Below are 22,601 nucleotides of genomic sequence, written 5' to 3' on the forward strand. Positions count from 1 at the left end.
TCTCCGATCGGCTTTCTCCTCGCTGCGTGTCTCATTGGACTCTTACTTACTACTTCGCCATTCACTAGCGTCGCCAATTTAGAAGTCTTCATCCACTCCCTTCAAAGCACAAATCATGTCTGACCTTTGTCCCGTCTACGCGCCCTTCTTCGGTGCCATGGTGGGTTCTATGCTTTTCCTTGTTCGGTTTCGGGACTAATGGTTCGCAGGGCTGCACCTGCGCAATTGTGTTCACCTGTAAGTGTCATGAGCAGCCGTTACCAGAAGCAATTGTGTTCTTACAGACCCTTGCGATTGTGTGCTAGGTCTCGGTGCAAGGTCTGGAACTTTTTGAGTTGCAGCTTTTGTCGTGTATTGAACATTTTGCGCAGTTACGGTACCGCAAAGTCTGGTGTTGGTATTTCAGCGATGGGTGTCCTCCGGCCAGACCTCATGATGAAGTGTGTTGTCCCGGTTATCATGGCTGGTATTATCGGTGTACGTCTTTGCTTTCCTCCGCCTTAACTGCCGTCGGTTCTGATTGTGCGCAGATCTATGGCCTGGTGGTGGCTGTCCTTATTTCCAGTTCACGTGCGTTCTATTCTTTTGCTCCCCGCTTCTTGAATGCTGATTGGCATTCAAATTAGTGTCGGAATCGATGCCCCTTGCGCAAGGATTCATCGACCTTGGTGCTGGTTTGTCGGTCGGTCTCGCTGGTCTTGCCGCAGGCTTTGCAATTGGTATCGTCGGTGATGCTGGTGTCCGTGGTACTGCACAACAACCAAGACTCTTCGTTGGAATGGTGAACCTTTATAACCTACTTTTTTAAGAAACAAATCTGATATGCCGTGCAGATTTTGATTCTCATCTTCGCTGAAGTACTGGGTCTTTATGGTACGCTGATCCCTTGTATAATCACAAGTTTTGTATTGAGTGGCTATCTGTAGGCTTGATTGTTGCACTCATCATGCACACAAAAGCTGGAGAGTTGACAGGACTGGTATATTTCTCCTCTTTTACTTTATTGTTTATATTAACGCGATTTCGCAGTGCAATTGAAGTTACCCGAAGGACATGTACTCGGAGTGAAAGATGACGGACCTCATTACCTTCGATATTGTTTTCCGTCTAATACATCCATGTTTATGCTTGTGAACCACATATTGTCTACTCGAGTGGTGCATCGTTGTGTGAACGTGCTGCGTTACGGTTAGTTGGTTAAGGGTCAGCGCTTAGTAGGAGTCAGGCCCAGGGACAGTGACCGAAATACTTACTGTAGCACTTTCTCATAATCGCCGACGTGGCGATCAATATTGTTCTCCTGCAACGTCGCTACTGTTTGTCGGAAACACTCATGTGGCTTTAACTGTCTTCAACTCTTAGGAAGACCTGAAGCTGTGGTTGGGACTTGATTGATGGTTTCTTTCATGACGCTCCCCAAGGCGTTGCTTCTTCTCCTGCTCACGTCGCCAATTCTTACCGTCTCGGTCGCTCTTCCCTCCTCCAAGAATGACCCATTTCGCGCTATCGTTCTCGTACATCATAAGCGCCAACCTGAACCGCCTCTGTGCTGCCTGACACCACCTCCGTCAATAGAACCGCCAGATGATGTCGAGGATGTCCTGCTCTCGTTTGAGGAGTGGAAGTCCAAACAACTTCAGTCTCAATCCCAGCCCCAGTCGCAGACACAGCCTCAGGCGACTGCTCATCCTAAAATTGATGCTTTAGAGCACATGGAGTCGAGTACAACCCACGAAGCCGATGTCGCTGTGCCAGACCCGTCTACATACCTCCAGGAGACAGAACTTTCCCCACATTTCAGGGTACCTATCACCGACCGCTTCAACTATGCAAACCTGGACTGCTCTGCACGCGTACACACTTCCCATCGGTCTGCCAGGTCTCCTTCGTCCATTCTATCATCAAAGAAAGACAAATATATGCTTTCACCATGTTCTTCAGGCAAGGAGGAGCAGTTCGTGGTTGTAGAGTTGTGTGAGGATATCAGAATCGACACCGTGCAACTCGCAAACTTCGAGTTTTTCAGTGGGGTGTTCAAGGATTTTTCAGTCAAGGTCGCAAAGACCTACACGACGTCCGATGACGGGTGGGTGCTGGCGGGCACCTACAAGGGGAAGAATATTCGCGGTGTACAGGCGCGTATCTCTCCCTAATATTGGGTCCTTGTCATTTAACATTGACCAATGCACAGTCCTTCCACACCCCAACTACCCTGCGCGACTTCTACAGGTACATCCGGGTTGACTTCCACTCACACTACGGACATGAGTATTACTGTCCTGTCTCCCTTCTCAGGGTTTACGGCCTCACCCATCTTGAACAATGGAAGTGGGATATCTGGGAAGAAGAGAGTCATGCACTCGCCCGAGCTCAAGTTCAAGCCTTTTCCTCCATTGCGGAGCCCCTACCCATAAGTTCTGGGGGATCTGAACTCAACAAGTTTATGGACGAGCTTGAGGCTCGGAATATACCTTCTACATATCCTCTTGATGCCGCGCATCCAACAATCAAGGCGCCGTCTACATCACATACGAGTCTAAGTAACTCTCGGGCATCCAATGCGGTGAACCGGACGTCCAGCTCACTCAGCTCTTCTTGTCAAACCAAGGCATCCGGAAGGCCACAAGCCGCAGTGTCTTCCTCAGCCATTATCCTTACGGACTCTGCCATCATGCAGCAGCCTACCTCGTCCCCTCCCTCTAAACTCAAATCTGTATCAAGTTCCGAGACAAGTACTACATCTTCTCTCGACACTTCTGTATCCTCCGTCTCGTCTAATGAGAGCTCGTCCGCCCACTCCCCTGATTTAATCTCTCCCGAAGTCCCACACACCTCCAGTATTGAAACATCTTTATCACAATCTTCACCATCACCATCTCATCATGTCCCATCTGCGAACACGATGTCAACGGCATTGCCAACACCTCCACTGGTCGGATCAAGTGGAGAGTCAATATATCGGACAATTATGACTCGACTGACTCTCCTGGAGGCAAATCATAGCCTTTATGCGCGTTATGTGGAAGAGCAAACTGCTGGCGTACGCGAGGTACTCAGGAGGCTTGGTGAGGATGCTGGCAGGTTGGAGAGTGTCGTGAGTTCCACCAGAACTAGTTTTGACCAAGGCATCTCATGGATCTCCAGAGTCGCATACAAGCACAAATGTATCAGCGCACAGTACACGAATGGGAGAGGCAGCGGCTTCGCCTGGAGTTCGAGCATGGTGAATTGCTCTCGCGAGTAAATTATCTTGCTGAAGAGGTTTGCTTCCGTATACTGGAAAGGATAATAGTTGCTCATGTTGTTCCAAGGTCACTCTTGAAAAGCGTCTTGGCATTGCACAACTTTGCCTACTTCTGGCAGTACTTGTATTTATGGGTTTAACCAGGGGTGCACCGTCCATAGAGCACCCTCAACTCAGTTCCGCAAAAGAATGGGGCCGGCGCAACTTAAGCTTTGCTAGCAGTAACAACGAACATACCTGGAATAATTTGAAGCTTCGAAGTCGCAGTCCTCCTGCGGTTCCTGTTGACAAGAGGTCGGCAACTGTAAAGGATCATTCTTCAGGCCTGAATTCTCGTGTAGACTTTCCGTCTCACCGAACACAGCGGTCCTCCGATCACGACACCATTGCACGCCGACCACCGCATTTCACTACCTTGGCAGATAAACGTTCCACTCCGCGCGGATCCACCACGACAAAGCGGTCCGGCACTCCACTCGCCAATTTTGCCCTCCGCACCCCCACCCGCCGCATACCTGCCTCCATCTCCACAGAGATATCCACACTCCCTCGAGCCCATATGGTGCGAACGAACTCGCATTCATCTACAGGGCTCATCATCCCTAAGTCTGTCAAACGCTTGGCACGGACAGCGCACCTGCACGAAGTCAAAGGCTCGCTCAGCCGAAGGGAGAGCCAGAACTCAAAGCCTGCAGAACGGGAAAATGACGACGACGGAGACGTATTCCGTGTCCCTCCTGTGAAGACGCATCATTATTCGCGGCATCTATCGAGCCCTCGACAGCCGCTCTTCCCGCTCGGCCTCTCACGTCAACCAAAGGACGTGATGGCAGGAGATACCAATGACGCTGATGCGTGGGTTGATACCGATCTTGAAGGAGGGTCCGAATGTTCGGAATTGGCTGCGTTCGATCCCTCCTTTTGATACAACGATCTTCTGATGGACCTTCGAGATTCGAAGCTGTACGTTAGGGAAGGACCACATTTGCATATACCATAGATATCGTCATAGCATCGCCGTAGCTGAGCGTTAGCGCTGATGACGCATACACGTCTTCACAGCCCATCGGACTCGTGATTTTGAATACAGCCTTGGTTTCAACTTGTACGAAACCAATCCTTCATAGTCGCTATACTGCCCTCCAATTCCTTGAGTGCTTGCTAAACATGAAACCAGTGTTGACAGTGAAATCAGAAGTGGGTTGGACCACAAGGCCCGGGTGTAGTGATCTTTGACCCAAATCATGAGCTCACATATATAGTACCAGCTGCTTATGCCACTGTGTAATTTCGTCCAGTGATCGCACTCACTATCAAATCACCTCAGATTCGTAGTTCGTGGTCAACCGACAGAACCTTTTCTCAAGTGCTCGAAGCGTGTCTGCGATTAGCGAGATCCAACGTCAACTATCCTAGTAAACCCCCTACTATGCACACTCCAGAGGCAGCAAAATTTGTACGAAACAATCCCGGGGCGTGCAGGCAGGTTCCGGTTCAGGAGGTACGACTGCTGGGAAGCTGGCCGTTACTAACATCAATGGGTATGGCGCAGCTTAGATTGCTCCATGTTGGTCATTCTTGAAAATCGTTACGGTTTTGCACAACTTTGCCTAGTAATATACTTCGCTCTCTGTGCTGGTATCCCTGGGCATAACGGGGGTGCACCGCCCGTACGTAGGATATATACCCTCAACTCATTGATTGTTCCGCGAGAGAATGGGACCGCTACAACTTGAGCTTCTCGTGAACATTTGGTCGTCCTTGCTAGCCAAGACAAGTGAAACTGCGACTGCGAAAATTCTATCTGAAATGAGGGCACTATGCTAAATATGACCACCGCCTGCCGACAACATCGGCATAATGTTCAGAGCTCATGTTACCGATACGATGATACTTCTCGACATGATGCTGCCAATCATCTTCGACGCTCTTATCCTCTCGACCTTCATGATAGTAAAGCTCCTCCAATGGCGCATAGAGCATCGTTCGTTCTAGTACGATGTGGCGCATGACGTTCTTTGGAACGTCAAATGCGACCAACGTCCGAAGACTAGAAAGAGGGAGATCCGGTAGTCCGTATGGCGTAGGGAGCAGCGCCATTGCCAGCTTAACATTGCCGTCATTTGTCCCTGGTCCCAGCGTCAACGTGTCAACGAAGCTCATTTGTGTGAAGAGGCGGTGGAGGAGCTCGGGTTGTTCGCTGTGTCTGAAATTAAGGAGATGTAGTTCTTCTAGCTCAAGAAGATAGCTAGAAGGATCGTCCGCATCAGGATCGGTCGCATCAGGATCGGTAAGGGTGGCTAGTTCGTCGAAGACCCCTTCGACACTGTTCACCTGCTCTAACGTTGCTACACACAACGTCAATATCCGCATTTCCGGCATGTGAACATCGTGGAGAAACGCTGCAGTCCAGGATTCCATTGAGCGTGACTTGATAGCCAGGGTATGTAAATGGGGCAACTCGATGGGCGTGGTGCCCGCAAAATCTACGAGCTCTAACTCGAGTGCCAGTGTCTGGAGGTTGACTAGCGCGCCAAGGAGCTGCGACAAAACCTTTGCTGGCTCAGGAGTCCCGAGGGAGGTGGTACAATAACCATCATAGTAGACTCTGAGATCTACAAGATTCTGTGAAAACATATGGGAGGACGGCCAGGCCCAGTTTATGCCAAAAAGGAGAAGACCGCGGATGGGAGGCACTGAGCCAGGGAACAGTGACGGTTCATCCGTAGAGTGAGTTGCATGACGTGGGTTATGTATGAATTGGAGATGTAGTTTTTCTAGTTTATGGGCTGGGTGGACGGAAGGACGTGACAACAACGACAGTGCTTGATATGTGTGGGCAATGGAAGTCGTCCTGAGCGTAAACTCGCGCCAACGATGCACATGGGCATATAACTCCTGTATGACCAAGATAAGCTGGACGCCAGCCATGATTTCTCCGCGTGTTGTGTATTTCAACCCAGTGGTATCAGCATCTTCAACAATATCCGGGGAAATCCAACTGGGATCGTCCCAGAGAAGCGTAATATGGAGAAGGTGCGATCCGCTACAACGGAGAAACCTCTGTGCATGCTCGAGAGCCGCAGCACCTTCATGGAAGGATATCCGCAGCTCGGTCCACATTGATGGAGTCTGCGTCACGAAAGACTGCCAACGCTTGCACACAGCCGCTGCTAGCAAGGTTGATGGCGGCGGAATATCGCATGCAGGTTCCCATTCATCGCCCTCGAGCTCGAAGGCATCTCCCCAATCGTCCCAAACTGCGCCCGTGCCAGAACGTCCTTCGAGAAATTCATGAAATGCTTCCTTGCCATCTTCACAGACCAACTTGAAGATCATGAAAAGTATGTCATCAGGCAGCAAGCTAGCCATCAGGACTGTTGAACGAGAGGTAGCAAGGTAAGCATAGTCATGGTTGATACTGTCAAGAAACTCACCTAGAGGTTCGCAAGTTTACAATCGCTGCACCAACGTGACTCCTCGATTGTGCAGTGTGAACTTGTGTAGACTTGTGTCCTGACTCCTCTGATAGTCTGCCCCAGGTAGAGAAGATTCTCGGTTCTCAGTCGTTCGTTCCATCGATCCGGTTCTCGAAAATTTATAGTTGGCTGTCGCTTAAAAAGGCAGTGACACTGCGGTATGATTATATGATTCCTCAGGCCTCAGGCCTCATGAGGTCATGTTCAAACATATTATGTCGCTCGAAACGAATTTCAGTTGATATTCAATATTCAGTACGTACCCAATGATTGTTGATGAATATTTTGAGCGTCCATCTCAAGTCCATCTAGCATACAGACCCTGGAGTGCTGAATGGACCTCTCACCACATTTACAGTGCTGTCGGACCTCTGCGTTCGTACAGGCGTGCCCCATGTATTTTGCGTCTAATACTAATTAGTCAGACTGGTTACGTATACGAGTCTACCTGGAGTGTTGAATGCACCTCTCACCACATTTACAGTGTTGTCCTTCGCGTTCGTACAGGCGTGCCTCCGGTCAAGAACTTGGAGGGTCACGAAAAAGTCAGAAGCAACCTTCCGAATGTCGAGCAATGCAGCGTCCTTCATGTTTAATCTATTTCGTACTTTCCAGATGGCAAGCAAATTATCAGCGGATCTGCTGGTAAGACCGCTCGACGATGGGACCTTCACGCAGGGAAGGAGATTGAGAAGGTGCGAGATGTTTATGAGCATGATGTATGGGCGGTGGCGGTATCAAAGGATGGGCGATGGATTGTCACTGCTAGCGGAGATATGGATAATGGAGAGCTGAGGGCCTGTGAGGTTGAGACAGGGATTGTGAGAACCTTTCATGGCCACTCACGGTGTATCAGCTGCGTTGATATCTCCGCGAACAGTATGATGCTGGCAAGCGGAGCAGATGATTCCACCGCACGGATATGGAGCTTGGATACCGGAAAACTTGTAGCTGGTCCGTTCGAGAGTGCTGACATGTTGGGCGCAGTTCGATTATCGCATGACTCGAAGAAGCTTTCAATCAAGTCAGATGTGGGGAAGTGCCTAGAGGTTTGGGATGTCGAAACACAGACATTGGATATCAGAGTAGGGAGTTCTACTTCCGGAGCAGGGACATTCGCGCCAGTGTTCTGGACAATGCAAGACAAAACCATCATAGCGGCATGTAGCTTCGAGGGGCCTTAGGAAATTGCCGCATCTGTGCCGCACCCTGCTGCACCCTACTCAACAATGTCTTATATGCCTCTTAAATGCGTCTATGTCGTACGCAACTGTCTGAAATATGATTTAAGAATAAGTAATACAATATTCCAGGTGTTTGTGTAGGGCTAACAGTGGTACTACAGTGATATATGTACTTGATGGGTGCGGCAGTGATGCGGTAGTGGTGCGGCAGTGGTGCGGCAGTGGTGCGGCAGTGGCTGTGCACTACCGCACCACTGCACCGACACCAAACCACCCTTCTTATCAAGTCCACTTGGAGCACCGTTATGAGCAGCTGCGCGAAACTTGGTGAGAAGACTCAACGACCCCTCACACAGGCTCGCGCCTGTCAGGTTTGGCACCTCGATGCCTCCGCTTATCATTCAACACCTGTCTTTGCTGGTTGCATGCCTTGCCTGACTTCACTGTCACACATCTCCTCGACCACGTTCTGCAGCAACCTGTGCAAACGGATACCGGGGCTTTAAGGTATGTATGTCATATTTGTGTGGCCTTTTGTCCTTGCAAACTGAGTCTCGTTCATTTCAGAGTACAAACTACTGCTACGAGGCCCCAGCCTATGAAGCCTTGTGTATCTTCCTTGGTCGTGGCCGCGGTTTGGTTTTTTTGGTGTGTTTCTCTTTCTTAACTATGTCAGGCTCACTTCCCTCGCTAAAGTTCGGTCCGCACTATTAGTCGAACCATGTCAGACTGATCCGCGATGAAAAGCGATGATGACGCACGTCTACTTCTCCTTCAAATTCCGGTGCGTATGAATCTCGGTCGCCATGATTCCAGTGCTCAGGGAGGCCCTCATAGGGATTCCATCGCTCTTGGTGTGCACCAGCATCTTTGCCCCATTGTTCATTTCCTGCAGCTCCTGCAGCCAACGAGAGCTCGAACATCCGCTGTTCCAGTATGCCAAGACACTCCAAGTCGACGTCTATGTCCATCGAGGTCAGATCATAGCTGAGTTGGAGGTCAAGCCAGGCAGCCTGGAGAATCGCGTTTTCTCGCTCTTCCGGAGTAGGAACTGAGTCCATGCCAGGTCCTGACGAGCGACATTCAATGAGGATATTTTCGGCTGGCTCCTGGAGTAAGTTTTTCTTGCGCTTCGAAACTACGATAGTGCAAGCATGTGCATATGTAGCACAGTTTAGCCAATTGATAATTCGTTCAGCTGCACCAGGGACATTTCGGTAAATCCAGTTTGCAATATGAGCACAGTCCGTGAGTGACAGATCACCGCAATACGGGACTGTAGTGTGCCTACGACCTGATTTCTCTGACAGGTCAGTGAGATATCCAAGAACTGGGACTGTGTCGCGCATTTTCACAGGATCCGGCTGCTCAAGAATATCTGTAAGGAGTTGAGTGTGAGGAGCCAATGCTTCGTCGATATTAATGCTGTAGGGTATATTCCTAAAGTTTGCAATGACATCCTCATGCTGGGGAACTTCATGAGCGTGAGTCCATTTCCCGAGCTATGGTTTTTGAATATGTTAAAGTCTGACATATACCCACAAGAGTTACACACCCGGATCATGCGGCGACGTTTACGATCTCCATAGAGAGCATCAACTATATCTCCCTCGCCAACCTCACCTGGAGGTTGAGTGGTACCGAGTTTGAAAGAACAGTGCCTCCACCATTTGACGGTGAACGATGTCCTCAGACTTCCAGACACACGCTGACATGACTTTATCCTGACGGGATACCAGTATTTGCCATGGCGTGCTAGTGCCCCCTTCCCTGGTCTGCATATAATTGATGAGTTCCCGTTCACTATATAAATATCTAGGCAAACTTACAACAAGCGCTTCACCATAGGAATCGTGACGTGGCGGGAAATACTACGACGATATAACATTGTGAATCTCGATGCAACAAATAAAGAAACTCACCGCTCAGGCCGTCTAATTTGCGAGAGTGATACACGATCACTATATGGCGCACAGTCAGGAGCATCACAGTAAAATGACTGCTTTTTTGTCAAGTTACTTGCCCGACCATCCCTCTGTTAAGCTACGTGAGACCAGCGCTCGCAGTTATCACACTGAATTGCCACTTCGCTCTCTTGCTGGAGATCTCCATGTTCCCGGCTTCCACACCGACAGTAGAACTCGTATTCTTGGGATAGAGGTGGTGGTTTGACCTCCTGGATTTCATCATCATCGCTATCTAGGACATTCAACTGTACCCTCTTTCGTTTCGGTGGTCTCGGCTGTGAAATCGGTGGGGGGGGCAATGAACTTTCCACGGTGGGTTTGTGAGATACATAGTCCACATATTTTGACGAGTTTGTTTGATCCAGGGCCCAGAACCGCTCATCTGACGGAATCGGGAGAATGTCACCGTGCAATTGAATTTGTAATCCAGCCATGAAGCTATGAAACTTGCCAAGGCCACAGTATATCCGCCAATGCATTGCCTCCTCCGCATTGGTGGTGTCCTCGAGATTATACCAGAGATTATCTGGCATGCGCCGAAAGGGAGCAAACAACATTTCAGCACGCCCATCTGCCATCCACCAGTTCAACCAGTCCTCAGCCTTGGGGTAGTCACGAATGAGAGAGGATGAGATAGACTTGAACGTCGCAAGGTCTTGACACTGCAGGAGCTGCAGCACACGGTCTTCGAACACATCTGCAAGTGCAGGAGGGACGACACCACTAATTTTTTTGACACGAGTGACCTGTGCACGAAAATGTTGGTGGCAGCCCTTCAGTAGACCCCTGGCAGCTTCTGCGAGTTCTTCAGCTGGGCGAGTATTATCTTCACGAACCATCCAGAATTCTACATATGCATTGATGAAGCCTGCTCGCTCTGCCTGGCTGAAATCAACGACCTATAGAAAATGAACTCGTGAGGAATTGGTGTCACTACGTTTGACATCATGCACTCACATTCGCAAAAAGATCGTCAGTGAGAATAATGTTCTGCCTTTCATACTCCCCTGCCATTGTTTCAAATAGTGCACGGAAATGATGATGGTAGTGTGCTTCGGTGCCACCATTCGACCACGTCATTACACCTGGCACCCAGCATTGCAGAGCATCACTGAAGACCGAGCTTATGATTAATAGATCATTACGCTCAGCCCAAAACCCATGGGCAGCATCAGATATAATGCCATTACTGTGATTCTTGACAAGAAACGACAACATGGTGGGTGACTGCGTGATGACAACTGCGACGGGATCGAAGGTGTGGAAAATAACGAAATTAGGATGCTGGCGCTGGAACTCCGTGAACTCTGCAATAATGTCCTTCCCTCGGCTCATCGTGAAAACCTTTTTTCTCTCAAGGTTCACCCTGGCTGTGTTCAGAAGCACTGGAGATATGACCGCAATTGACTCCTGGGGTCCATTGATGCCTGGGCGGCCCATCAAAAGCTGTGTTGCGCCCATGCGGGGGTGCTCCTCGATGACTTGCTGGAAGAGATCCGATTCCACTCTCGTCAGATGCAATCGTCGCGGTGGGCGAAGGTGGTTGTGAAAGCCACGATGAACGAAGCACACACCGCCCACAAATTTGAAAAGGTCGTAAATTATACCGCAGTGATTATGGACGAGCATGGCACCACACGAGCATGTTGTCTCAAGCTGCCTTGTAATGAGTTTCTTCGTCGTTGTAGGGCGGATGACAATGGCACATGATCCACCCTTGGATTCATGGTTGGTGCATATAATTACACCGTGGCAACGTCTACGACTACGCACACCGTCTTGCCACTGTAACGCATCGAGTGAGCCTTTATGTCGAGGAGCACCTACGCCCTCACAAGCCCAGTGGACGTGGAAATTGTTGACCTCGGGCCGTTTGGCATCTTCATGCGAGTAGGTGCGCACAATGTGGCCGTCAGGCCAGACATCCCACTCGGTATTACCACTGGTAGGTACCTGGGGCTGAGGTTTAGGTGCCCTTGGTTCAGAGACAGCAAAGGTGTGCGTAGCCTTTCGTCCATGTGGCTCATCAATAGGAAATCGCACATTTCCATGAGGCTGATCTCGCGCCTCATTTGGTGGTGGTTGGTTGGCAAGTGCGAGCTGTGATGGGGCGGGTGGTTGTTGTACAGTCGGAGTGGTGTGAGCATTCGAGGTATAGTGCTGCGACTCGAGCCTTTGATTTTGCGTGTCAAAAACATGGACGGTAACTGAAGTCATCAGATAAAGAATTGGCGTAGTGAAAGAGAAGGGCTGAAAAATGCTTACCATCAACACGAACATGTTCATTGGGAGTATCAGTGAGAGATTGCGCAGTCACAGTTTCTGTGCGATTACAACCGGAGGCTGGAGGCCATGATTCAGGATGCCCGGTCTCTGAGCAGCCATTAGGTCACGCACCTTCCTTGGCACTATGGGTCACACCTGTGGTATTGGGTTGTGTTGTATCACGCTCGCATGGCGTCCCGCGCCGAAATAATTGACGGATAAAACTCTGGAAGATACAATGATGCAATCAGCAGAATTCACGAATTAAAGTCCTTTAACGTACCAAAATCATCCTTACGACTAGGGCTGTATAACAACAGCATTCAGGCAAACATCGAGTCTCGCTCAAGATGCAATGATAAGCGTGATACTGCAAAGATCGATGCCCATCCCTCGATATTAGTGGCTGTGCCATTGAGGGGTGGTGCGACGTGCACATGGTAATATGGAGCTTGTCAAGGGAGACAGGCCGTTGCGAGGTGGGTGCTGTAGACAGTCTGAATGTTAGTGTCTCATATCAGGCAATGCTGTCATATTTATGCATAATTTAGGCTAATTACAGACATTATTGTTATGCATGGCTGTCACTAATCCCCCATCATCCTCCTTTATGCATAATGGTGCCTGCATCACACTGATCCCATAATAGGGATTTATATTCTCAGATTATTCTCATGCCCTACGCATTTTTGGCCACCTACCGTGGGAATTTCCCCACAACACTAAAAACATCGGCCATTTTGGGAATGTCCACAATATCAATTATTCCCACACCCTCCCCACCTCACTGCAGCTTCACCACCACACCACAATAGCTCCCCCTTTATATATATATATAAGTAGTAGTTTAGTATATATATGTATAATATAATATAATAGACCGCTTTTTTTGTTTGTTTGTGTGATTGCTCCTCCTCCAGGGGCAATTCAACATAGGGTAGGGTACAGAACATTTTCGCACTTTTGCCCCTTTGATAGGGGTGTGTTCTATTATCTTCAGAACATGTTTATGAGCATATATGAGCATATTCCTATCTTTATTGGACCCCCTGAAGCATCCTACATCAATAGATATACCACATATGCAAGAAAACACAGAATATGCTCCCATTTAATTATTTCTGGGTGAACAGACTTGTAAAAATGATTCCCAGCATCTATTCAACAATAGGAACAATGTATCAGGAGTCCAGGACCATAGGATAATCCCCTGTTGCATGGTGTGCCCCCCCTCTCCTGGTAATTTGCCCCCTGTGAAATTTTTTCCTGTAGGACCGGACCTCAATTGAGGTAGGGGTCTATTTCTACATATATTTGAGGTAGGTCTATTATATAGCTGGCCCAGGACACACATAGGATCCTGCTACAGGAACAAAAACATAGAAAATCGCATTTTTGACACTTTTGATGTTTTTCAGTATCTTACTCTTGCACAAGTAATACAACCTGTTCATATATCATTATTATAGTATATATACTTGCTCTTTGTGACAAGGATCAGCTCAAAATAGGCCAGGAGTTTGAGTTAGTGTGAATGCTTGCTATTTCTACTGATAAGGAGCCCATACTTTTAATACATCAAAATTTAATAATCAGACACCTGGAGTAGATGTCAAATATATTCATAATCATAGGCCTAAATGTACAGAACAATCCAACAAGAATTGAGTCCTGAGGAAGTGAAATAGATAAGGAATTGAGTGTGGGAAAGTTCAAATACCCAAAACATCGAAAATGGACAGTTGGGCAGTAGTTGGACTTTAATGCTGGGTCAACTCAAATATACACCACATTCCTTCCACCACCCTTCAACCTCAGGGCAGTATGTAGTATAGGTTCATTCAGTAGTCTACCTTGTATCCTACATATTTTTAATGAAATGTTTGAGCTGTATCATATATAAATGTAACTTTGTGTGAAAAGATGTCAATTGTCACTTTTCACACATATGTGATTTTACTTGTCATTTAGTCAGTCCTTGATGGATCTTTCTAGAACTTCATGTCTATCATCAGGGACATATATAGGACATATCTCAGGTCTTTGATCACTTATCACAGGCTTGATGACTATGTGGGCTCCTTATCAGTGGAAATACCCCCTGTACATCATATATCATATTTGTGCCCTATGTAGGGCTGATCCTTGGCATAGAACATATGTGTGAATGTACTACTGATTATATATGAAGGGCTAGTCATTTGTGCAAGTGTAAGGGACTTAAAAACATTAAAAGTGTCAAAAATGCGATTTTGTATGGTTTTGTTCCTATAGTAGGATCCTATGTGTGTCCTGGGCTATCCATATGATGTATCTACTCCAAATATACTTAGAAAGAGATCTCCCACCCTCCTTAAGGTCCGGTCCTACAGGAAAATTTTTCACAGTGGGTAAACCACCAGGAGAGGGGGGATATACTACACAAGAAGGTCTTGTCCTATGGTCCTGAGGTCCTGATACATTATTCCTACTGTTGAATGGATGCTGGGAATAATTTTTCCAAGTCTACTCACCTAGAAATAAACAAATGGGAACATATTTTGTGTTTTCCTGTATATATGCTGTATCTAATGATGTAGGGCGCTTCAGGTGGTCAAAAATGTGGGGGGATCTCTTCATATACACTCATAAGTGTGTCCTGGATACCATAGAACACTTCCCTATCAAAGGGGCAAAAGTGTGAACATGTTCTGCAACCTAGGTTATGTTAAAATGGCCCTGGAGGGGGAGTTGTCACATGGATACACAAAAAAAGTGGTTTATTATGTTATTTTATACATGTATGTACCAAACTACTACTTAGATACAAGGGGGGACTTATTATGGTGTAGTGGTGAAGCTGCAGTGAGGTGGGGAGGGTGTGGGAATAATTGATATTGTGGACATTCCCAAAATGGCCGATGTTTTTGGTGTTGTGGGGAAATTCCCACGGTAGGTGGCCAAAAATGCGTAGGGCATGAGAATAATCTGAATATAAATCCCTATTATGGGGTCAGTGTGATGCAGGCACCATTATGCATAAAGAAGGATGATGGGGGATTAGTGACAGCCATGCATAACGATAATGTCTGTAATTAGCCTAAATTATGCATAACCCTGCCACCAACAGGTGCTCATATATATACAGTATACTAAGACTCACCTTGATTGGAAGCTGCCGCACCCAGTACCGCATCCGTGCCGCAACATGCTCAAAATCGTTCTCTGAATTCAGACTCTCAAATGCATTAGTGTGAAGTGGATAATTAAGGAGTCGGACGAGAAACACTCCTAGTTCATTTATTTGGTGCACGAGAACAGTGCAGGCCGAAAATAAGTGTAGTACTTATGATTTGGTATGGGTGCGACAGTGGTGCGGTAGGGTGCGGCAAGTTGTGGCAGTGATGCGGCAATTTACCTGAGCCCAGCTTCGAGGATGAAACTGCCAATGAGGAGGAGTCAAACGAGCCCATGACAATCTATGAGTTCGACCCGTCGACGCTGGAGACTGTCGGAGCCCCCTTCGAAGGGCACACCAATGTTATTTGCGGTCTTACACTTTCATTTGATGGTGTTCTTCTTGCTAGCGCTTCCAAAGACGATACCATCAACCTCTGGGCCTTCGAGTCCCGCCAGCTCCTCGCCTCATTTGACGTTCAGAAACCTTCCCGCATCATCATCTCACCCGACTCGCGCCAACTGGCTTACACAACCTGGGATGATATAAATATCTACATATGCAACACTCCATCCAGCATCCTTGCTAGCATCCGCCAGCCTGGACAAGGAGCACTGTCTAATGTACGCATCCCCGCACATCATATCTATCCGTTCGTGCACTAACATTTTGTTGCAGGCCAGCGCACCTCACAATCCGTGCATTGCTGATCTACTCAATGTGCGTGATCTCTTACATAAGTTCTGTTGGAGCTAGCTTATGACGACGACAACCGCGGGAATATGTCATTGGAATACCAACTCATTCCCTATATAGTAGACCCGCGCAGACATACTTATCCCCTCAGTCTCTTTCATCGGACTGAGGGTACGTTGTCTGTTTTATTCCCGCCCGTACTTATACTAACATGTACCATAGTCTAACACTGTCTAGGTACATTAATATCAGTCTCTTTCATCGGACTGAGGTCTAACACTGTCTAGTTCTTAAAGGTTATGAGCCCTGGCTCTGTATAATGAGCCAGAACCTCTAGACGCGCCAAGACCGCAACTGACTCTCTGAACGGTTATTACACCCTCAGACCATATACACACGACGCTTTAGCAGGTGCTGAGCGCGTGTTTTCTACCGGCGTGCACAAGTACACCTAATCGTACGTTACGCTCGGGCCATCAATCCTCCCTTATTGGGAATACTTCCTCGAGTGATCCTCAAGGCGCACCGCGCGTATATATACCTCGCCGTGTCGCTTCGGTACACTTACTCTTTCCCATCATCATGGCCCCTCACACGCGTGCGAGAACCGAACTCGATGGAACCGGTCCCGTACCCTCTGGACTAAACGTCCCAGCTACACCAGTTAGCATCAACCCCCCAATAACACCTATCACACCACAAGCGAGCTCGACAGTCACCCACGCGCCATATGGGTATTACCCAACGCACGCCTCGTCAGCGGTATCCATCACCGCCTGTCGACTCTCAAAGACTGACCTCGACAAAATTGAGCTCCTTGATAGGGTGAAGAATAACTGGACCTCCTGGTCGGAACTCATGTTGGAAATTTTCCACATGAATCTCCTTGAGGGGTATACCACAGGTACGGTCACACGTCCAGACGCATCACGCGAGCCAGTAGCGGCTAGAAACTGGGACTTAAACAACGCCGGAATCGTCGCCGCCCTACGCAACCGTGTATCCCCCGATGACAAACGTGTCCTCGACGGCATCACCAACGCTCGCGTAGCCTGGAACGCCCTACGTTCACGTCACCAGAAGCTCGGCCCCATCGCACAGATCCTAAAGATCCAAGAGCTGCTCAACGTACGCTACTCTAGAGACACGAACCTCGCTGAAACCAGTCATCGCCTCACTGAGGGCATTCGCGCTATTTTCGACATGGGCATCCCAACCCAACAAGTCTTCCTCTCCATCATTATGTTGAACGCCCTCACTGGAGACATGTCACACGTTCGCGACCACGTTGCAAGCTCTCTCGCCGCCAGCACATCATCCAACCCATTCACACCTGACGACATTCGTATTCGCCTTGACATGGAACAACAACTCCTCGACGCTGACAAGCATCGCACGTCCGCTGACGTTGCCCTCGTCGCTCAAGGAGGAAGGTCCAAGAACTGCCTCACCTGCAGAGGACCACCTCACAAAGGCAATTGCTGCTCCCACTGTTCCAAACGTGGGCATGTCGTTAGCGAATGTTTTGCTGAAGGGGGGGCTGCGTATGGACGCCGCGATGAGATTCTCGCTGCTAAGCGTGCCACACGAGACAAGCGTGATAACACCAATAGTAAGCCAACCCCCGTGTCCAATACTAAACCCACCTCTACTCGACGCATGGACTCGTCCGGGCGGGCTTACCTGTTGGATAGTGTCACGGGTGAGGCATTTTACATAGCCACGCCCCAGCAGCCTACGCCCTCCTCGGAGGAATTCGCGGGTCTCGCACATGACGTGTTGACACCAGCGCATATACAGGAGCTATCCGATGCTGACCTGACGGAATGGGACGCAATGTTCCTCGATTGGGAGAACCTCCAGGCCACCGTTGATTGGCGCACCAACAGCCGCATTGTCGAATTCGCCGGCATCGCAAATGACGCCCTTCAACAGCCCAAATACACGCCTGTCAACCTCGAGACTACCCCTTTCTATCTCGACAGCGGGGCTTCGGTCCACATCTCACATGAGATCTCGGATTTTTACGAAATCAATCGTCTTCCCCCCCGCCCCATTCGCGGTATCGGAGGCTCCCATATCAACGCCGTTGGCATCGGGTCCGTCAGGCTACGTATCGGTCGAGGTCTCCACGTCACTCTCCACAACGTCCTGTTCGTGCCCTCCGCCGCCGTGCGTCTTGTGTCCGTGTCCAGCCTCTGTAGCACTGGGAACTACACAGCGCGCTTCGACGCATCTTCCTGCTCGGTGACCACCAATAGCGGGGCACGTGTCCTCGTCGGTACACTTACTTCTCGTCGTTTGTATCGCGTCTCTGGGGGACAACTCCATGCCACGCACCAACGTGCCTCCTCCCTTTCTGAGGCCACCCCGTCCAGCTCACACGACGCTATGTTCACTCAACCCACTCCATCCCTTGGTGTCTGGCACAACCGTCTCGCCCACGCAAACATTCGTGCAGTGTTTGACATGGCGCGCTCGGGCCACGTCACCGGTATGCACGCTGACCTCTCTGCTCTTCCTCCCAAATGTGACCATTGTATCCTCGGCAAACAGACTAGATCACCGGTACCGAAGACTCGCGAGGGATCACGCGCTACTCGAAAATTGGGAGTTGTACATGTAGACTTGATGGATCATCCCGATACTGTATCCGCAGCAGGCAACCGTTACATTTTGGACATAATAGACGATTATTCTTCGTTTATGTGGGCAATCCCTCTATCCTCCAAGAGCGCAGCACTACCAGCACTTCAAGCATGGGAACGCGCACGCGAGCTTGAGACCGGCCTCCGTGTCGGCATTTTTCGCTCTGACAATGGTGAGTTGAAGTCCACCGCGATGAGAGAGTGGCTCCTCTCTCGCGGGACTCAACACCAGTTCACTGCACCATATACCTCCGCTCAGAACGGACGTATCGAGCGCGTTCATCGCACCCTCATGAATCGCGCACGCGCTATGCGCTTGGCAAGTAATCTTCCACCCAACAGATGGGATGAGTTCGTCGTGACCTCTTGCTACTTATCGAATCGTGTCTCCGTCAAGTCACAGCACGGTCTTACACCCTTCCAGCGCTGGTCCGGTCACAAACCCGATGTCTCTCACCTCAGGGAAATTGGTTGTCGCGCCTTCGTTCTCATACAGAACACGCACAACCCGAAGATTCACGCGCGGTCCCTTGAGTGCGTACTAATCGGTTATTCTGCTGACTCTAAAGCATACCGTTGTTACCATCGCCCAAGCGGCAAAGTTCTTTTATCTTACCACGTGTCGTTCATTGAATCACACCAGGCAGTCCCTCATCCATTCCGCACCTCAACCGCATCGCCACCAACACCTCCAGGTCCAGAGGACTGTACTACCCGTATAGTACCACCAGCCTCAACCGCATTGCCACCAACACCACCAGGTATGGAGGACTGTACCACCCGTATAGTATCAGCGTCATCATCGCCCGGTATACCAAAACACGAACCCGTTCCAGTACCACCTCCTCGTAGGTCCACTCGTCTCTCTCCACCTTCTGAACGCCTCTGTGCATCCCTCGATACCCCATATGTTACTGCCTCTGACCGCCGGCGCGCAATGCAACCTTCAGTTACCGAGGTCCCTGATATTGATGGCCCTACCAACCCAGTGGACCTCACTGAACACGATCTCGCATCTCTCGTCGACGCCTTCTCCGCCTCCGTCCCTGAGGATTTCGAGCGCGAACACCCCGACGATCCAACCACCTACCAAGAAGCGATGGCCTCACCACACGCCGCACAATGGCGCGCTGCTCTACAGGAAGAGTTCGATTCTCTCAAGCGCACTGGCACCTATACCCTCGTCCCCGCATCCAATGTCCCTAAAGGCCGCCGAATTATGAAGGGCCGACCAGTTTTCAAGCTCAAACGCGACGAAAAAGGACTACCCGTCCGCTTCAAAGCACGGTACGTGTGCAGAGGTTTTACAGCTGTCTACGGACAGGACTACACTAAGACCTCCTCTCCGACCGCACGCCTGGAGTCATTTCGAGTCCTCGCCCACCTTGGAGCATCTCTAGACTGGGAGATCGAGCAACTGGATGTCAAAACCGCCTTCTTGAACGGACTACTCGACCCGGAGGAAGTCTGCTATATGCACCAACCCGACGGCTTCATCGAACCAGGGAAGGAGGACCACGTATGGATGCTGCAACGCGGGCTTTATGGCATGAAGCAAGGTGGCCGAGTCTGGAATCGTACTATGCACGCTGCCCTCATCTCTTGGGGCTTCAAACGCCTCGAATGTGAACACTGCGTCTACTTCAGAAAGGACGACCTTGGCACGATCCTCACCGCTATCCACGTAGATGATTTTTTCAATGTTAGCAGCAACAAACACGCCCTCGCACGATTCAAGTCACAACTATGTACTCGCTGGGAAATCTCTGACTTAGGGGAAGCTCGTTTTTGCGTAGGAATTGCCATCGAGCGTAACCGTCCTCAACGCACCATTTCACTCTCCCAAACTGCGCTGATTGATCAGGTCATCACACAATTCAACATGAAGGACGCATACCCTGTTTCCATTCCCATGGAACCCGGCCTTCATCTTTCCCGCAAAGACCACTCTCCAAAATCAGACGAGGATCGCGATCGCATGGCAAAAACCCCCTACCGTTCACTAGTCGGCAAACTTATGTACATCGCTATCGGTACCCGTCCTGATATCACTTTCGCGGTCCAGCAGCTATGTAAGTTCCTCGACAATTACGGTGACGCCCACTGGGAAGCGGCCAAACGAGTCGTACGCTATCTGAAGGGCACGCGAGACCTCAAACTTACCCTTGGTGGCCAGCACCCTTCCAATCTTCTGGGTCACACCGATAGTGATTTCGCGAACTGCGTGGACACGCGTCGATCCGTGGGCGGATACTGCTTTACTCTTGGTAGCGGAGTCGTATCTTGGTGCACTCGTCAACAAAAGACGGTATCCCTTTCCACCAGCGAGGCCGAATTCATCGCCGCATGCGAAGCTACTCAAGAGGTCGTATGGCTACGAGCTCTACTACTCGGTCTCGGATTCTCACAAACATCAGCATCCCCCCTTCTATGCGACAACAGCGGGAGCATTGTCCTATCTGAGGATCCTTCATTCCATGCCCGTGTGAAGCATATCGATATCAAATACCACTACATTCGGGATCGCGTACACGAGAAACACCTCCGACTACAATACGTTCAATCCAAACTCAATACAGCCGACGTCTTCACGAAAGCACTCCCAAAACGCGATTTTCAACGGCTACGAGACGCACTCGGACTTAGATGATTGCTCCAGTCGAGGAGGAGATTTAGACGGTTCTCGTCGAGGAGGAGTGTTGGAGCTAGCTTATGACGACGACAACCGCGGGAATATGTCATTGGAATACCAACTCATTCCCTATATAGTAGACCCGCGCAGACATACTTATCCCCTCAGTCTCTTTCATCGGACTGAGGGTACGTTGTCTGTTTTATTCCCGCCCGTACTTATACTAACATGTACCATAGTCTAACACTGTCTAGGTACATTAATATCAGTCTCTTTCATCGGACTGAGGTCTAACACTGTCTAGTTCTTAAAAGTTCTGCTATTCATCTACACATTCCATCAATGACATTATTGTAGTCCAACGCAACATATCCTAACGTGAAACGTCGTAACCCAGTGACATTGCCTGCCATATATTCCATCCCACGTCTGCCTCCAACACACCCACAACAACCCTCTGTCCTTCGCTACCTACGCAAACTTCTTCCCTCCCGTTTCCGCACAGCTGCGGTTCGTTTTCTTTTGAGCGATAAGCCCCGTGATCCCCTGGATGTGTGTTTCGTAACTGTTTTCAAATCCGCAGTTGACCTGACGATCCCCTTGCAGTCCCCTGCTACATTGTCCCTACCTCCCAACTACTCTCCCTCCACAACTCAGGGACATTCAGATATGGATTTCCGCGAGAATGTGAGTGTTGCCGTAATAACATTCTTGACTGACATTTGTTCAGCCTCGACCCACTCTATCACCACTTCCCTCCCAGTCCTCTGCTACTGCCTCCACAACCATCAAAGCCCGCTTACACCAACTATCAACCTTTTGGCCCATTCGTGAAGGTCATGTATTACCGCCAGTCGTCGATATCCCTCTCGCGCAGGCTAAAGAGGTGTGCTGGGTTAATTCACTCGTCGTGTCCGAGGTCTCATGCATCCATATGTAGCGTGATGTTTCAGCGGATGCTCCTAGAAACAATGAGGACTGGATACGCGATGAAGACTATGTTCCTTCTCGCCCTCTATCACTGGATTCACGTCAACCATCCACCAGAGGGCAGATCGACACTGGAGAGCGCAGAATTGGCTTGTTATGTGGCTGCTTCTAAATTGTTTTGGCTGTTTTTGAGTTGTCGCTCGTCGCATGCGTTATGCTATCTATATTGACTTTCAGCAGATTTTATGCGTGGTCACTACATTGGATTACTTCTCGTGTTTTTATCGAGGACATGCAAACTAACTACGAATATAATATTGAGTTGAAATAACATTTGTGGCTCGGCTCTGTCGTGTGTCAGAAGTCATTTTTCCTTCTGCGACATCGACAACAGTCCTA

At 49.3% G+C, this 22,601-nt stretch overlaps 6 protein-coding genes across 6 annotated transcripts; 3 read left to right on the forward strand and 3 right to left on the reverse strand.

Annotated features, from left to right (window-relative positions):
* Positions 1 to 33: 33 nt before the first annotated feature.
* On the forward strand, positions 34 to 1,302 carry DEU56DRAFT_822455 (V-ATPase proteolipid subunit C-like domain-containing protein). The gene is made up of 9 exons (XM_041354152.1): positions 34 to 160; positions 210 to 237; positions 306 to 318; positions 372 to 477; positions 531 to 570; positions 627 to 781; positions 834 to 873; positions 927 to 979; positions 1,030 to 1,302. The coding sequence occupies exons 1-9, from the start codon at positions 116 to 118 to the stop codon at positions 1,036 to 1,038; spliced, it is 489 nt and encodes a 162-aa protein (XP_041205037.1). The 5' UTR covers positions 34 to 115; the 3' UTR covers positions 1,039 to 1,302.
* Positions 1,303 to 1,312: 10 nt separating this feature from the next.
* On the forward strand, positions 1,313 to 4,375 carry DEU56DRAFT_541655 (UNC-like C-terminal-domain-containing protein). Its single transcript, XM_041346715.1, has 4 exons — positions 1,313 to 2,135; positions 2,192 to 3,094; positions 3,145 to 3,261; positions 3,312 to 4,375. The coding sequence occupies exons 1-4, from the start codon at positions 1,395 to 1,397 to the stop codon at positions 4,167 to 4,169; spliced, it is 2,619 nt and encodes an 872-aa protein (XP_041205038.1). The 5' UTR covers positions 1,313 to 1,394; the 3' UTR covers positions 4,170 to 4,375.
* A 593-nt stretch (positions 4,376 to 4,968) lies between these two features.
* DEU56DRAFT_541734 (uncharacterized protein) lies at positions 4,969 to 6,866 on the reverse strand. The gene is made up of 2 exons (XM_041346716.1): positions 6,682 to 6,866; positions 4,969 to 6,621 (listed from the first exon to the last, which is right to left on the reverse strand). Exon 2 carries the CDS (start codon positions 6,614 to 6,616, stop codon positions 5,063 to 5,065), a length of 1,554 nt encoding a protein of 517 aa, XP_041205039.1. The 5' UTR covers positions 6,617 to 6,621; positions 6,682 to 6,866; the 3' UTR covers positions 4,969 to 5,062.
* Positions 6,867 to 8,488: 1,622 nt separating this feature from the next.
* DEU56DRAFT_822470 (uncharacterized protein) lies at positions 8,489 to 9,157 on the reverse strand. The gene is made up of 2 exons (XM_041354153.1): positions 8,622 to 9,157; positions 8,489 to 8,555 (listed from the first exon to the last, which is right to left on the reverse strand). Exons 1-2 carry the CDS (start codon positions 8,966 to 8,968, stop codon positions 8,504 to 8,506), a joined length of 399 nt encoding a protein of 132 aa, XP_041205040.1. The 5' UTR covers positions 8,969 to 9,157; the 3' UTR covers positions 8,489 to 8,503.
* A 62-nt stretch (positions 9,158 to 9,219) lies between these two features.
* On the reverse strand, positions 9,220 to 10,972 carry DEU56DRAFT_822475 (uncharacterized protein). Its single transcript, XM_041354154.1, has 3 exons — positions 10,832 to 10,972; positions 9,446 to 9,525; positions 9,220 to 9,381 (listed from the first exon to the last, which is right to left on the reverse strand). The coding sequence occupies exons 1-3, from the start codon at positions 10,952 to 10,954 to the stop codon at positions 9,369 to 9,371; spliced, it is 216 nt and encodes a 71-aa protein (XP_041205041.1). The 5' UTR covers positions 10,955 to 10,972; the 3' UTR covers positions 9,220 to 9,368.
* Positions 10,973 to 15,589: 4,617 nt separating this feature from the next.
* Positions 15,590 to 16,229, forward strand: DEU56DRAFT_916066 (uncharacterized protein; the record flags this gene model as incomplete). Its single annotated transcript, XM_041357822.1, has 4 exons — positions 15,590 to 15,919; positions 15,975 to 16,016; positions 16,116 to 16,163; positions 16,215 to 16,229. The coding sequence occupies 4 exons, from the start codon at positions 15,590 to 15,592 to the stop codon at positions 16,227 to 16,229; spliced, it is 435 nt and encodes a 144-aa protein (XP_041205042.1).
* Positions 16,230 to 22,601: the final 6,372 nt, after the last annotated feature.

Source organism: Suillus clintonianus (assembly GCF_016758775.1).
Source record: "Suillus clintonianus strain FC179 chromosome Unknown DEU56scaffold_78, whole genome shotgun sequence".
In the NCBI taxonomy this organism is placed as follows: Eukaryota; Fungi; Basidiomycota; class Agaricomycetes; order Boletales; family Suillaceae; genus Suillus; species Suillus clintonianus.